The following is a 20361-nucleotide window of genomic DNA, read 5'->3' on the forward strand; positions in this document are numbered from 1 at the left end:
AAATCCGCTCCAACACGTGGAGCAGCCGAATGGGTGTCTTACGAGGGGGGAGGGCGCCGATAACCCTTGGGCGGCGAAGCCGCCCCATCACGTGGTAGGGCGACGCCGTTCCCAGGAGTCGACGCCTCCGGGGGACACGGGCAAACCTTGGGCGGCGAAGCCGCCCCACCACGAGGAAGCTTACGGGGGAAGGGCGCCGATAACCCTTGGGCGGCGAAGCCGCCCACAGACGGCTCGGGGTCGACGGCTCGGGGGGACACAGTAAACCTTGGGCGGCGAAGCCGCCCCATCACGAGGAAGGGCGATGCCGTTCCCAGGGGTCGACGCCTCGGGGGGACTCGGGTAACCCTTGGGCGGCAAAGCCGCCCTTCCACGATGAACGGCGAAGCCGTTCCGAGGTACTAGCGGGCCTTCGTCAGAGGGCTACCTCAAGATCTGGGCGGCGAAGCCGACCCCGGACGAGGAACGGCGAAGCCGTTCCGAGGAGCCGCGGGTGGGACGGCGAAGCCGTCCGGTGGGGGCAGCCGGCGAAGCCGGATGCGGGGGGGTTTTAGGGGGCGTAGCCCCCTAACGAGTGCGCGCAGCGCGGCGAGTATGTATATACTAATAAGTACGTACCGTGATTTCCAACGGAAGAAAGGGGCAAATAAACAGAATGATTGCTCGAAACAAGGAAACATTTAATGAATTATCCATCATAAAACTGCATACATTTCATTTCAACATCATTCCTCCGGCGGCATATCACAAATTTACACTGTACCGCAGTATATTTAGTCCGAGTCATGTCAACGCTAAGTTGTTTGAAGTAACATGGAAATGGTATCAAAATGCAAACATAATAACACTTCCATAATCATTGCTCGAGAAATTGGTATTAGAAACCGTAAAGTATGTCACACGAGTTCACAATCACAACACTCGCGATGATTCCTTCCATGACATCCGCGTTATCTAGAAAACAGCTGTTTTCCTCAACGAATGTATTTAAAATGGCCTAAAATGTGATTTCAAGTGACAAAAATGTTTTATAATTAAATAATTACCCTTGTGGACATCGTAGAATTACGGCGAGCAATGAGGCAAACGATGTAAACAAGCCGTGACTGAAGATGAACGTACTAGTAAAAATAATTTCGTCACCACTAATCATAAGAGTATAATCATTATAGGCGTAGGTGAACGAATAGTGCGTAGCGGACGAAGTCCTCTTCAAGACAATTATACTTGTAAATTCCGATATAATAAGCTCAAAAATTGGCGATATTCTTCCGTCGACGACTGTTTAACCCTTGAATATAGACGCTTATTTACTTAGGCTAGAAAATATCCGATAGAAAAAGAGCAAAATCTCCAAACACAAGCCACATCATATTTTTAACTTCTTCCCGGGCTGCCAAGTATCCCGCTGCGTTTTCGGAGTGTCTCATTTGTTTATTGCAAAGAATCGAGAATTACGATTGGACGTGTACAAAACTTCGCCCCTGGTAGGGGCCGCTATCGGAATAACGCGAGCCAAATGCTGGCGTTATTGTCGATGCTATAAAGCGACCCCAAATTCCGCTTAGGGGCCGCTATTTTGAGATAGTGAATCAGGGGGTCGTAATATTGCGCCAGAAATAGCATCTTCGTCGTGATAGCGGAGCCGCTATCTGTTACAGAATAGCCCTGAAGGAACTCATAACTATTTAACCCCGCTCATTCGGCCCGATAAGTTATGCCCCGTTCACATTACGATCGTCCGAGCCGTCGTCCTAACGATAGTTGACCTAACTAGCCGTGTGAATGCAAGTTCTGACTATAGTTGACGTAGTTCCGAACGTTGCCACTTTACTATGGTTAGGCGCTGGGAGACCGGAAACGGAAGCGACAAGAGAAGGACGAAAAGCTCGTTAAGATCAATTATTTTCATGGATTTGTCCTAGGAAGGAAGAATATGAGCGGAAGAAAAATTATTCGGTAAATACACGTTGAAAACAGTAACATCTTGTCAATGCAAACCTCAACAGCTTTGCTAATCATCAATTTCCCGTTCACTTTAGATGTCAGCACTAGAGAGCAGCACAGGTTTCAACCATCGTAATGTGAATGCACGATAGTTCCGACGACGGCTCGGACGATCGTAATGTGAACGAGGCATTATGGAACGGTTTATGGGACTCATAAAGTTATTGAACGTTTCTGCAACGCAAATTGTTGGGTTGCTATGGCTTATGAGTCCCATAACTTTATTGAATACATATGTATCGTTCCTGCAACCGGCCCTTAGGCAATAAAAAAAATAATAGGAAACCACCCTATTGAGTCTCAAGATTAGGTCCTCTTTTCTTCACCTACATCAATTATTTGTCAACACATCCGAATCAAGGGCAAGTAGTAGTATATGTTGTTGATATCAACCTAATTATCACTAATAGTCGCTTTAATTCGTATTAAAAAGAGAAGTAGAAAAATACAAGCCACACTATCAATGAAATGATCAGTTGGACGAACACATTTGAATTAACTTATGCGTAGCAAGGAACAATGACTGACGACGCTGGAATGCAATTTTTAGTTCATAAGCAGCTCATAATATGCACATACGATGAAATTCATTGCAATGAACACAAGAACTTTTCCCTGCACATTCTCCATTTCCTTCAGACAGGTTATTCGCTCTCGTAGATTCATTTTTCACTTGCACTTACTTTACCACTCATCAGATGTCGCCAGTGTCTAACCATGGTAAGTGTGAACGCACGCTGGTTCTGACGTCATCTTACACTGGTTGAGAATAATGGTAGTGTGAACGGGGCAGCGTCTAACTTCGTAATTATTTTCTAAGTCGTTTTAATGTTTTTCATTTAGATTTTTAGCCAATCTTTTTCAACATATTATATTTTACGTACGTAAATCAGGTTTCGGCATTTTACAGTTCCTTTCTTATTATCAGTATAGATTTGAAGTTTTGTTATTTTTCTGATTCCAATTTCGGCCTCCGTCCAATAACGCCGCCTTCTCTTTACTAGTTTCAACTAATTTATCCGTAATTTCTACACTTCTTTTGACGGTATTTCATCATAGTGAACAGAAAAAAAAAATGACCAAGTACTCGAATAAGCCTCAAAATATCAACACTACTTGCTACCAAATGCTTCCTCTTGCTGAAAGCCATGTTGCCCTTTCTCTGAATTCTTCCTGAAGACGCTTTCCACGCTTTGAATCGTGGGAGAAGTGGCGAGAAGGAAGCACTCGTCGATGCCCAAATCTGGCGCCTAATTTGGCTGCCCAAATTCTTCCCCTTTATGCCGGCTAACGAGTTGAGACATCCTTCCAAGATGGCGTCATGCCCAATTCCTGGGATTGGTAAAGCCAAATGGCGATTTGGGACACGGCTTAGCATTCTCCCAGGCGGAAAATTGTCTCCTTTCTCCGGCTGAAAGCGCCAGAGACTTTGGGCGGGCGACACTCTCCCGCAAGCGCTTCACGAAGCTCCTTTCTCCCATTTTCGGGAGAAAACAGAGTTACAGACTTGCCCTTGAGGAGCGGATTATCATAAGGGACAGTGGCGCAGCGAGGGGGGTTCTGGAGTATAAACCCCCCCCCCCCCTAGATCTCAGGGAAATTTTTATGTTTCATCAATTTTTTCTTAATTTGATCAGTATTACTTATAGCATAGTGTTAGGATTAATCAAATAGCCCTCAGAAGGCCGTAAAACTCGCCAATTTGAACCACTATTCTCAAAATTTTTCTAAAGGAGGGCCCTCGCAACCCCTGCTGACCCTGGCGGGTATGCAATACCCCCACACCCATAAGTATTATTTGCGCATAAAATCCCCCCTAGCTTTAATTCTTCGCTGCGCCCCTGATAAGGGAGGCCCTCCCTCCCGCTGTGATTTAGGGAATGAGAGAACAGATGTTAATAATTTCGGGGGCTCTTCAATGCAAGTTTTCATTTAGCGAGGCCAGAGAATAATGTTGAAAGATAATGGAGGAATATCTGAAAGCAACTCGTCTTCCGCTCCTGCAAAATATTGAATGCCAGCAGTGCCTATCATAGATCAGATCACCAAGGCTGTAGTAGGACCGATAACTAGTGGATTCCGGGCTCAATAAAAGTAATAGGATACAGAGTGAACTCCTCCATAAATTACATCTTCAGTTTAGCGAGTTATGAACATAAATGACCCAATACAAGAAACGAAAAGTGTACAAACAGTTGCACAGTCAGATATTACGGTAATTATTGCATACATAGTAATAATGAATGGAGATAGTATTTGTTAAAAAATTAATCAAGCGATGATATTGATTCTGATGGTGCTTGGTTGTGCGGGGCAACGAACTTATACATGTTCCTCATCACATGGCTCCAACGTATCAGCCTCAGGGTTGCATCGCACGTACCCTACACGAATACCCCAATTACGATGCTGATCATTTATTTTGAAGCTTTTATCTCCAGAGGAAGGTTAAATCAAGTAATCACTGCGGGAAGTAGAGAACCTTAAAAAGCGGCGACCTCCCCCCGTTCTATGTGTGATGCACTGCCGTGTCGATGGTCTCTAATCACACGAATGAGGTAATGCTTGGCATTTTTCCTAATCAATAAATCCTGATGCGAGAAATCCTCGTCGACTGACGCCACAGAACCCCGTGATATTATAAAAATCGAGATCTTTCGGATTGGGAAGATAAAGGGGGTGCGATGGCAAAGTGATTTGTTCCTTATATGCGAATGATCTTCTCGCTTGAACGGCCGTAATTCAATGGAATTCCAGCTAATGATTAATTTTAGAAGGAAAGAAGTCGTTAAGTGGGATCCAATTAATTCCAGTGACGCAATCTTCGCTGCTTGCTTGAGGGGCTTCTTTCGCCCAGACGAACCCCACTTCCCAAACACCTCATGGAGCTGCACTCAAACAACCTTGTTATTTTGATTTCAAAATCTTTGTCAACGTTTCCCATGCCCTGAATAATTTCGTAAATGCTTTTGAATGGCTTCCCTTTCTCGTGATAATTACAAATTTTCTTCATTTTTGATGAATCTCGGAGAACTCAAAACGGAGTGCAATGCAAAATTTCGCACCAAATTTTTAATCGTTAACCGCAGGATTTAATTTACCAAGAACAACCCATTTACGAGGATTTTAAAGTCCTCAATGTGCAGATGGATTTACGTTAACATCTCTTATTTCCCTATTGCGTCGGTCTTACTAAATCTCTCATCGCTCAGTGTTGTAACGCGAAGGTCGATGTAATTGGGTGGGCAAATAAAAATAGTCAGAAGGGGACGGATGAGTCTGCTTCCCAGCCCGTGGGCCCGGGTTCAAATCCCAGCGGTGGCGGAGGGATTATGTCCTATGCTGTACGACCCCTTCTTGAGTGCTTTGGCAGTTCAAGTTCAGCACTTGGGCCGTTGGATGGGACGTTAAGCCGTGGTCCCCGTGGCGTTCAGAGCAGGCTGACACCGACGACAGTTTCCCTCCACCCCTCCTTCCTTTGATTCCTTTACAACTTCTGCTGTCCTCCGCCGCCTCCACTCCAAGTGTACTTTTGCCTCGAAAGGTTTTAGCGGAGTCCTGATTGCTTTCCCTTTTCTATGTTTTTCTTATCGCCGTATCCGAATCTGAGGTTACGCTGCTAGCGCTAGTGCGCCGAGAAAAAAAGATATATAAAATCAGTAGAAATCAATACTTGTGCATAGTTTAGGAAATCTAAGTCTATTATAGTTAAATAATAAGATAAATATGTATTCTCCGTAATGCGTGAATATTCTGAAAATTTCTAACAAATTCTCTCGATGAATCCTAGATTCTTTAAGGCTTCACAGACAGTTCTGACTAGTTTTAACTCACCATTCTGAATAGCTGGGAGCTGAAGGCTTAATTTGTTTAATGGTCATTAACAAGAAGCTGGTGAGTATGGTATGTATGGTCCATTACAATTAAACTAATAAAAGGATATAGGAATAATCTAAATAGGAAGTAATGATTTTGTAGTGGAATAGGGCATCGGTGCTGTATCGTCTGCCGTGCAAGGGTTTTAAATTGACAAGGAATTGAATATATGAAGTGTTTTGATCAGTATAATTAATTATGCTTGCCTTCATTCTCTTGTTTCTTTATATTCACAGTGACGTGAGCGACGAGGGCGACGAGGAGGTGGGCACGGACGACGCGCGAACTAACAAGTCCACGGAGGACAGCAAAAAGTGAGTGGGGGGTTTAAATGTAAATAATGCGGAGGGATGGTTCACGAAGCGTACTCGTAAGTTCTTACGTACTCGTAAGCTCTTTTGGATGGATGGCGCAGGGGAGAATGATTTAAGGTTTCTTTCTGCATTTGATGTCTTGAACATTAAGTTAAGGGGAATATTTTTCAATGACTTGTCAAACTTAAATGTTGTGTGTTTTCTTATACTAAACTATGCCTAACTGATAAAAAACAAACAATAATGTAATATGATTCATTTTTCGCGTTTAATTTTTGCAAAAAATTGTAATCACGAAAACTTTGTCTCTCAATCATGAATCAGTCGTTCTGATGTAAGTGAAGAGACGGGCATCCATTGTCAACTAGATCACCTCTCCAATCAACTTGTTGACTCGTTTATTATTAGAAAAAATATCAAATATGCACACACGTAATGTCACTAAGTATTTTGCTTGTAAGTTGGCTTATACTATTCCATTGCTGATGGTCGTAAAGAACCAATGATGTTAATGACTTCATTGCGATTTCTTAAACATCTAAGTGAATTGACGAGTAATAATCAATTAATTGGTCTGGCAAACTCCGAGGGTAAAGTGCCGTAGTTGAACTATTTGTCCAACGCGAACAAGAAGAATATCAGTTTCGATCCATCGAAGCGTCAGTCGATCGATTCCAGATAACTAAAATCCCACGGACCATATATCACGGCGGGCATTTTACAACCGTTGTGGGTAATTTTCCAGAGTGACAGTCAAAATTTTAACTGGCTATTAAGCAAGCGTAACAAGAGCTATATAAAGATGGTGAATAAGGGTTTTAAAAAGATCATTTGGGAGCTATTTATTTGATTAGAAATGAATTCCAATTAGCGATTAGCGAGAAGGAACGCGTAGAAACGTGACGTTTTATACGTTTCGAATAGTTAATAGAGTGGACATTCTACGTGAAAAATGTAATTTTCGGTAAATTTCGATTTCAAAGTTCGTGTTAAGTGGCAAATTACTTACTTCGCATTTCATCTGAGAAATTTGGTTTTTATTTTTGAGACGCCGTGGGCGTCTCAAATATAAAAACTAAATTGTCTCATCAAAGGATCTATTATCTTTCGGTATTATCAAAAATATACAGCATGTTCGCCATTACTATGCGAAGCCATAGAAAATTTTCACTCTTTTGGAAACTCACGAATTTTTCACTGCCGAAACAGATGTATAGCCTTTGTTGACGGAGCAAGGAAAAAGAATATTTCTTTAGGTGGATTGCTGACACGGGAGACGGCTTTGGATTTAGAAATCCCCCCCCCCCTCCAATCTTCTCCCTCTCAGCAACTACCCTCGGTACATGTTCTGAGTACACTCAGGGATTATCTACCCTCCGATCCTTCATTTTTCGATATAGTTACATACATTTAATTGCGTCTACCAATAAACAACGATAGGTATAACTTAAGAGCATTATGCAAACGAAATAAAACGTTTCCGATGCGTGCGAGTCTACAACAAATGATCATGGGGGGCCCTGACCCCTCCAAATTTGCAAATTTCTGGCTGCTTCATGATGGGAAGAAGTCTTCCGCCGATTGGCATGGATCAACTGAGTTTTCCTTGTGACCCTCGTCGGCCTGTAATGACGACCTGGCACGCGGAAAAAAGCTACTTCGGGGCTTTTGTCCATTCATGCGCATCAGAAAATCATAAATTCCATCAAATAAGCTATGAATGAATTTCGTTTGCTTGGAGCCGAAACAGTCGTTGTTCTTCTGAAACGGCAGTAGGAATGATTGTATGGCCTCTGCACGCGTTTCTCTCCGAATCGCAGCTGATTTTTCGAGAAAGTTTTTAACTTTTGGGCGCTGATGGTAGCAGTTGATATTTTCCAAATTGGAGAAAATGTCAGATTCGAAGCCCTGATCACAATCCATAACAATTAGGAGTAAGTCAGAAGATGATTGCGTTGGCTCCAAAGGAGAAGTATTGCGAGCATTCTCAAGAAAGGCTGTAAATTTCGGATTGGGAGTGGGTTGTTGAATACGCCAAAGCCCACCCCACCCCCAACCATCCCCGCCCTGGCTACGCGGTTGGCGACGATATATATATGTATTTCGATGACGTTACGGGTCGGTCGGTCACTTCCAGGCTTTGCGAACTGCCATGTTAAGAGGAGGTACCTTGCCTCCCCTACCCACCCCCCGCTTTTTCCTTACTCGACGTAGTACAGTGATATTTATAGATGGCAGCCCGAAAAAAGTGTACGTGACTGCTGATAGATGGCAGCACTGACAATTAGCGGCAAAACTGGGTATTCAAATATGTCATCCAGTATATACAGTAATATTAATACTCGCATTTCCTGAAAAACAAAACTTTTTGTTTCTTTTAAATAAAAAAACAATGGTAATTAAACATTAAGTCATTTTTATTGATAAAAAACAGCAATACATTTATAAAACAAGGCAACATTAACATTTGAAAAAGATCACTGAAAAACAATAGATCACCACTTCAATGCCTTACGTTCGAAACAATTTTATAAAGCACGAAAAAATACTAAGGCATTTAAATAACCTAACATTCAGGGATAAGGAAAGAAATATTGCTAACTCGAACACATTGAGCAAACGACAGTTGTGAATGCAATGCATTAATATGGGCATGAGCAATGAATAGCAATGTGACAACTTGCTTATCAAATGAATATGAAGCCAATGGCAGTACAACCCAGCATAACCAAGCAAGACAATTAAACCAACACGCAGTTAGAGGCAATCATCACAATCAGCAAAGGACAGTTGTGAACGCAATGCATTAATAGGAACGTGAGCACTGAATAGTTATCAGATAACTAGCCACAACACTTGCATATGAAGCAAAAGGCAGTACACCACAGCATAACCATGCAAGACAATTAAACCAACAGGCAGTCAGAGGCACTTAAACACAATCAGCAAAGGACAGTTGTGAACGCAATGTATTAATAGGAACGTGAGCACCGAATAGCAATCAGACAACTTGCTTATCACATGCATATGAAGCAAATGGCAGCACACCCCAGCATAACCATACAAGAAAATTAAACCAACTGACAGTCAGGGGCACTTCAGCACAATCAGCAAAGGACAGTTGTGAACGCAATGCATTAATAGGAACGTGAGCACTGAATACTTATCAGATAACTCGTCGCAACACTTGCATATGAAGCCAATGGCAGTACAACCCAGCATAACCAAGCAAGACAATTAAACCAACACGCAGTTAGAGGCAATCAACACTATCAGCAAAGGACAGTTGTGAATGCAATGCATTAATATAGGAACATGAGCACTGAATAGCAATCAGATAATTACCTTTAACACTAACATACGAAGCAAAAGGCAGTACACCACAGCATAACCATGCAAGACAATTAAACCAACAGTCGGAGGCACTTCAACACAACACAAACACTTCAGCAAAGGACAGTTGTGAATCCAATGCATTAACAGGCGCGTGAGCACTGAATATAAATCAGAGAACTGGCTTTAACACTGACATACGAAGCAGAAGGCAGTACACCACCTCCCATCCGAAATATGGGCACCACACTCCAAAACACTACGGTAGTGCTTCATTTTCACTTTATAAAAATAAAGACTTATCACACGGATCACGAGAGCTCCTAACTTGCCAAGAGAACAGATTCAAAACGTGGTCACGTGGTTATAACGGCGCTGGGACCACGTGAGTTCCACGAAAACCCTCCCCTACTTCCCCCTCCCTCTCTCACCTCCCCTACAACTTCAATACTTCTCTCAGATGGCGTGAGAGTGCAAGTTACCCGGAAGCCCCGTAAGAGATCGCACTGGTTGGTCACTTCGGACCTGAGCAACGTGACTTGAAGAACACCCGGAAAAAGCAATTGACTGTCTAAGAGAGTTTTTGAAATCTCCAGTAATCAAGTCAAATCGATGTCGAGTTTACATGATGACGGAGGACCACAATGTGACTATTTACGAAATACATCCAACGTCGGAGACATCTATCGTCTCATGAGTTAATGATATCCATTGAATTCCCAACTCCATAATGACGTATCAGGTGATAACGTGGACAATTTTGAAATTTAATACTCTTTTTTTTTGTTTTGATCGCGAAATGCTTACTCCCTTGTAGGTAGTTCGTAAATTTTAACATCAGCTTGTTGTCCTCTGTCATCAAAGTGAACTCACAGTTAAATTTTGTTGTTAAGTTTTTTTTGTACATCTAGATTATTGTAGTCAATATTTTCTGCCAATTAAAGAAAATTTATTGAGCAAATAATATTTGAGTTCTTTGACAATATCTATGGAAGATGATGACATTTAATCCACATTGCTCCCCTATGGTCACTTATTGGAATTGATTTACAATGCTCAAGGCAACTTCGACCAAAAAAATGAATTATTACCACAATGGATGGAATTCTTCGTTAAAACTTTCGCGGGTGCTCGTCATTATGATTAAAAACTTTTGGGCTATGTCGCCGCGTCAATGCTTTGGGTGGCCCCAACGTTTCCCGACCGATGCTGGTCGCTTTTTCAAGGGATTATGGAGAGATGGGAATTTAAGATCTTTCGTATAGGTGTCTGTGTCAGTAGGTGGAGGGAGGGGAGCCGGAGGTTGGGGGAGTGGGTTGCTGCTTGTTTCTTCTTATTACGGGTTGCCAAGTACGGCTAATTTTAATGCCGGTGTCTCTGTTGAAATTATTCTTACCTTCTTTGGATATTTCAATGGCTTCTCTGACGAGTCTCTGTTTAAAACCTTTAGCTTTGGCGAGGATTTTGACTTCCTTGAGGTCGATGATGTGGCCAAGCGCTGCGTGTTCGGCTACCGCGGACTTTGTTGATTGCCCCAGTCGAATCGCTCTCTCGTGCTCTTCTAGGCGTGTTTTGACCGACCTGCCTGTTTCGCCGATGTAGTTCTTCCCGCAGGTCTGGCAAGGAATTTGGTAAACCCCTTCCACTTGGAGTGGAGTTCTATCCTTGACGGTGTTTAGGAGATGTTTTATCTGTATGTGAGGCGAGAAGATTGTCCTTATCTGGAATTTTCGAAGGATATTTCCGATTACGTCTGTCGTCCCCGTAATGTATGGCAGGAAGGCTTTCTTCTAGTCGCTGAGGTCGTTTATGGATGAGTTCGCGGCTTCTGCGGCGTTGTTTTTCATTTCGTTCTTTTTGATGACTTTATTAAAACGAACTCATCCATAAACGACCTCAGCGACCAGAAGAAAGCCTTCCTGCCATCGCCTCTATATTAGCCAACTTGACCTTCACCTCTTTTAGCCACCTCGGAGGCAACACAACAGAAAAGCTCCAGTGCAACATTAATATTTCGTGCCGTGACATGTAGGTATTGTCCAACATAATCAGCATGGCCAATCATTGAAGCATCCACCTTCGGGATATTATTTGAAGAAACCTTATTCCATGATATGCACTTAAACGTATTTCCCTTCGCACAGATCAGATCTACCAACGTTTTCCAATGGACACGCAATTCATTGTTTAATAAACACGATAATAACATGATAAACACCTTGCACGCTGATGAGATAGAACAAAATAACGTTTAGGATCCAATAACTGAGTGTTTTCGTCTGCTCAATAACGATGCGAATACAATGAATATTAATTAATAATTATTACACAAAATAAGCAACAATTAATGCTGTTAATCGAAATTAATGGTATTTATGATACACTTTATCGAATCAACTGCATTTCAATCGTAATCCTCCGGGGTACAAACACTCTATTCCCCCTGCCGAAGGATATAGAATATTTGGGATTTTCAAGACTCAAAAACGGCTGTTTTTGGCTAATTCTTTGATAAAGAAAGACACTACTGTGCCTATTTAGTAGGTCGTTTTGTTAGTAAAAGTTTCATGGTGGTCATCTATACCTACATAAAGGTACTTAATACATACCGCCATAAATTAAAATATGAAGAAAAATAGGATACAAATGGAATGGATTAATGTTTTATAACAGTCATTAGCCATAATAAGTTAATATGTTTCAAGTGAGAAAACGGTAGAGTACCTACTTTTTCCTTTACTAGGGTAATGAGTTTCAATTAGAAGGGGTAGGTGAGGGTAGGTGTGAGAAATACGGTCCAAAGTTTCTTGCTTTACTTCGTGGAACCTCGATATTGGAAAATAAAATTCATTTAAATGATATTCGAACATATTTAGTAATATTCAGTGCGAAAAGAAATTCTCGTAGCGAACGAAGCGCCAATAGACCGGTACTCCGGAGCACTTCCGTCTGTAGCGTCTGGTAGCGGAAGTAGCATTCATTGGACCGCACCCTAAGCCTAGCGCTTTATATTCTTTAAAACTGAAGCGCGTAAGAGTGAGTACATGCGCGAAGCACGGCTTACAAAAATTTAGAAATATAGTCCATCAAGTTACCTCACAGCCATATCAACCCATGTTTTACGCCCGGAACGACCGGGCGAGTGCACTACTAGCGTTTGACGGCCGGCATGGGAACTAATCGGACAGTAAGGGAACGTTCGTGAACCCGCGGACGCCGGGGGCTGGCCTAGCGCGCAGCCTCCGAGTCTCTAGCGGCTCCCAACCCAATTCGTTTACCATCTGTGCAACGCTTTCTCCACGCCCGAAGCATTTTTTGACGAATCGAGAATCGTGATAGGTTGGAGGGAATGAGGTCTTCAAGAGGAGGGACTCCACGGAAACCTCTGCCTTCTACCTTAAATCTACCTCTAAAATAAAATGATAAAAAAAAGTTAGAAATTTATCTCCTGAAATATACTTCTGGATTTTCTGATGACACGTTTCTTCTGTTTCTTTGACGTATGCTTGTTCTCTGTGTTGATACTTCTAACCCCAGCTCATCTGTCGCGTGAAGGGAGTTTTCGGATAGACTGCTTAATTCAAGTTTGGCTTCGCGTCAAATATCAGCAATATTTACTGAATCTCAATAGTTTAGAGTTGACCTTAACTGCTCATTTTGTATTTGTTACCTTAAATGTGTAGAAGTTGGAAGTATTATTAAAGTTGTAATTATTTATATTGTGAGTATTTTTTGTGAGTATTGTGAGTTCCTGAACACAATCACTCGGAAGGAAATCACAAAAAATATTTGAATTACTCATTGGGTCCATGATTATTTCACAATTACAGAAAAAAATACTTTTTAACTAAGTTCAGCTTCTCTAATATAAATATCAAAATCAAAACAAATAAGATATTAAAAATGTATCCTAACATTTTACCTGTTATTTTCTTCTCCGCCTGACAGTTTTAATTGGTCAGCTACTTTATGTGTACGAAAGAAATTGTTAAATATTATCCTTAAAAATAGTTATAGATATGTTCGCTAATTCAGGCTAAAATTTCTCTTCAAAATTATCACCTCAATTTTTGGACAATTATTATCAACACTTTAAAACAGTACCTAGCAAACGAGAATGGATAAAAGCAAAGTACTTGTGGCTATATCTATGCGCTATGTAAATATATTTGCCTGTATAAATATTATAAAAAGTTCTCACTTTTGACTTTATCTTTCTGACGAAATTTTATAATATTTAATTCATATTTTCATATATTAGCGTCAAAATCCATTTCCGCGCATGCAAATTCCTAAAGTTTTTTCGAGAGGGGCGAATCGTCTGCTGGGGGGAGGGGGAAATGAGCTCCAGCCGAGGGCCCCCACTCACCCCAGACGACCGCCCCTGCCTGGGTGTGTTGCAGGCAGAATCACAGCGAAATCGAGAAGCGACGTCGCGACAAGATGAACACGTACATCACGGAGCTGTCTTCGATGGTGCCCATGTGTCACGCCATGTCACGCAAGCTGGACAAGCTGACGGTGCTTCGGATGGCCGTGCAGCACTTGAAGAGCATCCGCGGTGCGGCCGTGCACTCCTACACTCAGGGACACTACAAGCCGCCATTCCTATCGGACGAGGAACTCAAGCGGCTCATCCTCCAGGTCAAACACTTCTTCTTCCCCTAGCAGCAGAAAAAGGATTATATGTAGATTTAATACGTATCATAGTACATATACACCGTATACATATTATATCTGTATAAAATACAAGCAAATGTCCTCTATCACGTAGATAATATCTAGATATTATACGCATTATATCTGCTGCCATAATATGGATTTTGTATAGATTAAACACGTATTACTCGTCGTAAATCTGTATATTATACACATCTTATACATGTCTGATGATCCCTGATTACGCCGTAAGGATGTTATTTGTGTATTTTAAAGATTCTGGTATACATCAAGGACCATAGATCATCGGACATGTATAAAATATGTATAATGTACAGATTTGCACATCTGTATACCGATGTATTTCGAAATCTTAAAAATATACAGATATAATCCTTTTGGTGCTACTAGGGTCCCTCTTTCACTCTAGTATTACTGTGCACGCGCTGGTATCACCGAATAGATTTGTCGCGGCTCCAGCGACACTCTCGGTTGCGAGGGAGACCTGGGATCGGGTGATCATGGCGTTTAGTAAAGGAAAGGCCGGGATAGGAATTTTAAAACACCCGGAGGTGCGTTTATTAGTATCAGAAAGTTACAGGGGGGGGGGTCTGTAAGGACAAGCGAGGTCCGCGGCTGCTGCTTCCGCGTGGCTGGGTCCGGCTCTGTCCGGAACTGCCTCTCTGGGAATCTCCGTGGATCCGCGACAGCTCTGGCGGAGTTCCGGCGTTGGCGGCGGGTCCAGGCGCTACGGCGGGGTCATGGGCCTCGTCCTCCGTCTGCTTCCGCGGGTGATGACCTCAGGCGGGCGGCGGTGTCCGGGGAGAGGACCCTCTGGGACAGCGTGAGCGCTCCTCGCGGAGGGTGCGAGTGCGGCGCCGGTCCACCCGCAGTTTACGGGGCATCCGGCAGAGTGCGGCGCCGGTCCACCCGCAGTTTACGGGGCATCCGGCCGATTGAGGGCCTGTGGTAGGAACTAGGAGGATATGCTCGCTCTTAGTCCTAGCTTCGGCCTCCTCAACCCCGACTGCCTTCCATGGTCCGGGCAGCGTCTTTTATATCCAACCCTGGCCTCCCTCCGTCCAATGAGGGTGCTCCGCTTGGTCACGAGGTGACGCGTTCGCTGTGCAGGTGTGCGGTCGGGGTGTGAGGGCAGGTGCGCAATTAAAAGCGGGAGTGGGGAAATCACGTGGTGTGAGGGGAAGGCAGCCGGCTGGAGTGGGGAAGGTGAGGAGATGAGGAGAGCGTTCCGGTGGAGTGGGGAGGGTCACGTGGTGACGCGTTCTTCACCGGGGGCGCGTGTTTCAAGTGGGTTTTGCCCATGTTCCAATGCAGCACAACAGATTTGCACCGGATCATTTTGCTGCGTTCAGTTCCAATGAAGTGCTCGATGCAGAGGGTGGGGTTGGGTGGAGTTGGCGGAGGGAGGGTTTCTGGGCAACCACGTGACTTTCTCATAACCAATCCGATGACAAGGGGCGTGGCCTATGATGAGGCTGTTTCCCATGCATCTCTTTCTTTTTTCACCCACAACGCCATAGTGTCTGCCTTTCAGCCATCAATTAATTTAACCTTTATTTCCTATTATAGGCCAGTGAGTGTGCTCTCATCCTCACTCCGACCCTGCATTGTTTTGGGCGCCGTACCCAAGATATCCACGGTTCGCTTTCTTCCCTCAATCAAATGGCATTAGGCCGATAGATGTCTGCCATGGAAGGTCTCCCTCCAATCCGATGAGCTCACAAAATTTCCCCATCTTACTCGCTCCTCCCGTCCGTATTCTCTCCAGTGGCTCGCTGCTATATAGGAAGGCAGAGTTCCCGAACACCCAGACAACACTCTCCATCCCCACCAACCCCACATACCCTTAGGCTGTCCCAAAAAAAACATTTTTTTTATTTCAAAATCGTCAACTAGATTTCGATGACCTTCGAGTATACAAGGATAGGAAAAAAATAATTTTCGAAAAATTTAAACCTGAGAAGATGCCGTGACGTGGCGATGAGAGGTCGCCAACAATAGACCTCTGGACACCTATCAAGGTAAAGACCTTTCTGAAAAGTACGTGTAAATATTAACCTAAGTGGTGTAACACTTTGGCCGTATAATCTTGCATTTTTTTATTTCGAGCATTTAAAATAGCTGTCACTTGCCATGCAAGAAGAACGTAATTCGCACCACTGCCATCTTGAATGACGTCAGCTCATGCAATAGTGTTGTTCCCGCCCGTGCGCATTACTGTAGAGGAGGTAAAGAATTAGTGATATTGTGGATATTACGCCGTTTTTGTTGTCGTACGTATTTCGTCGATTTGTCGAAGCGCAGCTCTAAGTACTGCATTGTGCCTATGTGCAGTAATACTAGTGGGAATGCCTCAAATAAGTATTTTCACACGGTCCCCCAAGACGGTGAACGACGAACTGTTCGGATGAAAAAGTGCCGACGAATTTCAGTTTCTTGATTTATTGGTACTTACTAAGAAAACTGTAATATCATTAACTGAAGTAATTCTCTCTTGAAACCAGGGAAAGACTGGAGTTAACAATGTTAGAGTAACTCGAATATATACTTTCAAAACCAAATTAATAAGTACCGTAGAACCCTATAGCTCTTTGATGGGTAACAAATGTAATAATAATAATAAGCGGATAGTTTTATCTCCTATATTTTTGCTGCAGGTAAAGAATGTAAGGAACAGCAACAGAAAAAGGGGAATTTGTTTATCCCATTAAGTTACTTAAAAGTGAAATTTTGAGCAAGTGGGCTACTTCGAAGAAGTTCCATATTATATTTTCCACACTTCAAGAAATACTAATTGTTAGGTCTATTAAATCGGAGATTTCACCGCTTAAAAATTTCATCAGGTTGTTCTACACAAATAAATAACGGGAAAGTTTACCTTAAAATGCCAAATAAAAAAGATACAATACCACTTAAGAGTAAAGTCTTCCGTACCCAAACTGGCTATGCAATCCTTACACGAAAGAGTCACAACTTCGCTTTCGCCGCTCTCCTCCAAAAGACGGGCTTCAACAACATAGGCCTTCAATCGAACCTACGAATACGAGCACGGACGTTGCATTCATTTTTATCACGCTTAACATGCACGTAACCTATAGCATCATCGCCGTATTCTTCTCGTCCGACTCTATGTGAAAAAAAGGATTTAGATACGTTAACATCAACTAATACCCTAAGAAAATCAATTTCCAATCGTGGCGATATACTCACCTAGCCACACTCCCCGGGTCTCAGAATTTATGTAGTTACTATTTCTACTCATGAATGTAAACATTGAGGCAATTGAAATTTTAGGCAAGTTTCTCGCGTCTCCCTTATCTTAACCAGGATCCGTGATGCCCACAGAAGCAAAATAATATCCCTAGTAACTTTTTCACTCTTCGGAAAAGCACGTCACGGCGATATTATGTCACTTCGCAAAGAGAAACGCTAACGAAGTGCTGAAGACCTTGCAAATACGCCGAACCCCCATGAATTTCATGGGACCGCCGCATGGTTGCATGAGCTGACGTCATATTTCCGTCAGCCAATGGAAATACGTATTGAGGTGGGAGTGTCTGCTGATGAGAAAAGCTTCCTTTTCTTGCGATTAAAAAACATTCCATGGAAAATCATTACATATAATAAACGTTTTACGTATATATTTATCCTTATTGATTTTTTAGAACATATTTGAAGGCAAATTAAAATTTTGTCCAGAGGTCTATTATACCTCGCATTACCCGTGGGAGCTCTTCTTCATATGAGTGAAGGTGGAGACCACGGTGGTCAGTACAGAGACACTTAATTAACTTCAAACGTGGTAGCATTTACTTTAACGGCTGCAGTACTACGATGTGGAAGGCAAGGGGAAACCACCACATCATTATTATCCCGAGGTGTCGCAGCTATTCCAACTTTAAATAATCTGACATGATGGAATCCTCTCAGGTAAAAAATTCCGGAGGTAAACTCGTCCCCCATTAGGATCTCCGGGCGGGGACTACCCGAGAGGGTACATCGGTCAATTGTGATAAAGTTATGAGTATATGTACATGGAACGTGAGATCACTTAGGACTTGCGGTAAGCTAGAAATCCTTAATTTGGAAAAGCAAAGATTGAATATCGACGAGCTAGGAATCAACGAAATAAAATGGCCTGACGAGGGAGACTTTTGGAGTGAAAGATTAAGGATTATGGATTCAGGATCTCTAAAAAGTTATGCTGGAGTTGGGATAATGCTGAGGAAGAGTGCTGGAATGCAGATGAAAAGCTTTCTGCTGGATAATATGACAGGATAATCATGGGTAATATCGAGACCAAACCGGTAGATACCGTAGTAATGAGGGCCTACGACAGACTCTGAAGATGAGGAGGTAGAGGACGTATTTGAGGATATCGCGGAAGTTAGGTATTTAACAGGGAAGGCAGGGAAAGAATCTTATTATTTTATGAGTTAGGAATGCTGTCGTCAGAGAAGGTCAAAATGGAAGGTAGAAGGATATGGATTTGGTTAATGAAATGAAAGGGAAGAAAATTACTGGACTTCTACTAGGAGTACATCGTAGCGGTTGCTAACGCTTTATTTAAAATCACAACTGAAGAACATATAGCTTATAACTTATAAAATATACATATAATTTATAAAATCACAACACTTGGAGAGACGTGAGAAATTTTCGAGTAGATCACATGATGGCGAAGCATTGATTTATAAACCAGTTAAAAGACTGTAAAGGCTACCTTGGGGCATATATCGACAGCGGCCGTCATTTAATTATGAGTAAATGACACTTATAATTCAAGAAACTAATGAGAAATCTGAAGAACGTATGGTACGTAGAAAACTTAGAAAAAGTAGATTCAAAATCAGGTAGCATTTCAAGAAGCAGGAGAGAATAAAATGAAAGAGGATTTTCGCCAATGAAAGAAGATAAATCGACAACAATCACCAGCGATGGGACTGTGAACTTGACGGACAATATTTAGCTTAAGTCACTCTTCGGAACAAGTAAAACATTTGAAAGACGGGATTTGTCCCTCCCTGCCAATCAGAGAGCGTCGCCCCTGACCACTCATGCTATCTTACAACGCTTGGATGCCGAGTGGGCAGCCGGACTCTCCGGATAAGAACTGGCATGCAGCACCTGGTTTGGGAAGGCCCGGATGAGATCAAGAATCAATGTATAGTTCAGTCATGGGAAGGCTTTGCCAGTGGATGGATGCCTGGAGGTTAGCAGTTGAAGGAATCACGGAATAATTCATTCTTTTGGGAAGTAGTCATTCTACTCTGAATGATGCTGAGAGAATCTTTTTCACTTGCATTTCCTGATTACCTCTCAAAGAAAGTAGAGAGATAAAAAAGTCTATAGTCACGTCAGAGAATTACAAATTATTTTTTGGCACCGATTATGAACAGGTGACAGCTGCTTATTAAATTGCGAAATGGTTCAAGATTTCATGGGTGAATTACAATTATGGGCAGATAGCACCCAAATGCAATTGGAGTGTCAAAATGATGAGCAGTGCCTATTGAAGCCTATGCGGTGACTTTTGATTTGATGAAAATGTTGCGAAAGACAATTTTGAAATTAACTGATATTCAGACTACTTTTAAAAGTATTTCATTGTCGAATCTAACTATGGAGCTATTTAGTATGTACCTGAGTAGACAATCCTCACAATCTGTATGTCCACAGTGTTACTAATCGCCTGCTTAAAACACTGACTTTGGTCAGCATAAAAATGAATCCATACCAAGAATAAAGCTCTTTCTGAGTTAATTATAAATTAGTAACGAAGTGGACTCATGAATTACGAAGACCAAACTTAAACATCTACAACGCGTCAGTCCTGTTTTCCCGCATTTATGAAATTGATAATACCTCTATGTTAGTATCAGATAAGGTCACTGAAGCTTTAAACTTTTGTGGAAACAATGCGCATTTAGCTATTACTTAAGTTTGGTCACAATTGATTGACTTTTTTTCCAAGTTATGGGTTGACAAATTTAGTGCCTTGCTTAAATACTTTCAAATTATCAATCTTTTTCATAAAAACCATGATGGTAATCTTCAAATGTGGTTATGAAGTAAAAATTTATCTAAAAACAATGCATGGAACAGGAAAAGTGATGATGTAATTATTTTTTTGTGTCCCTTTGTTCTATAT

The 20361-nt window shown here is 42.2% G+C and overlaps 1 protein-coding gene across 1 annotated transcript in view; it reads left to right on the top strand.

The window, feature by feature from the left end:
* LOC124158454 (protein cycle) overlaps positions 1-20361 on the top strand; it is a 190374-nt gene that overhangs the window by 142297 nt on the left and 27716 nt on the right. The window contains exons 4-5 of the mRNA XM_046533544.1: positions 6120-6197; positions 13934-14174. Coding sequence (XP_046389500.1) covers positions 6120-6197; positions 13934-14174 — 319 coding nt within the window. The remainder of the gene's footprint in view (positions 1-6119; positions 6198-13933; positions 14175-20361) is intronic.

The sequence above is a fragment of the Ischnura elegans genome, chromosome 5 (genome assembly GCF_921293095.1).
Source record: "Ischnura elegans chromosome 5, ioIscEleg1.1, whole genome shotgun sequence".
NCBI classification, from domain to species: Eukaryota; Metazoa; Arthropoda; class Insecta; order Odonata; family Coenagrionidae; genus Ischnura; species Ischnura elegans.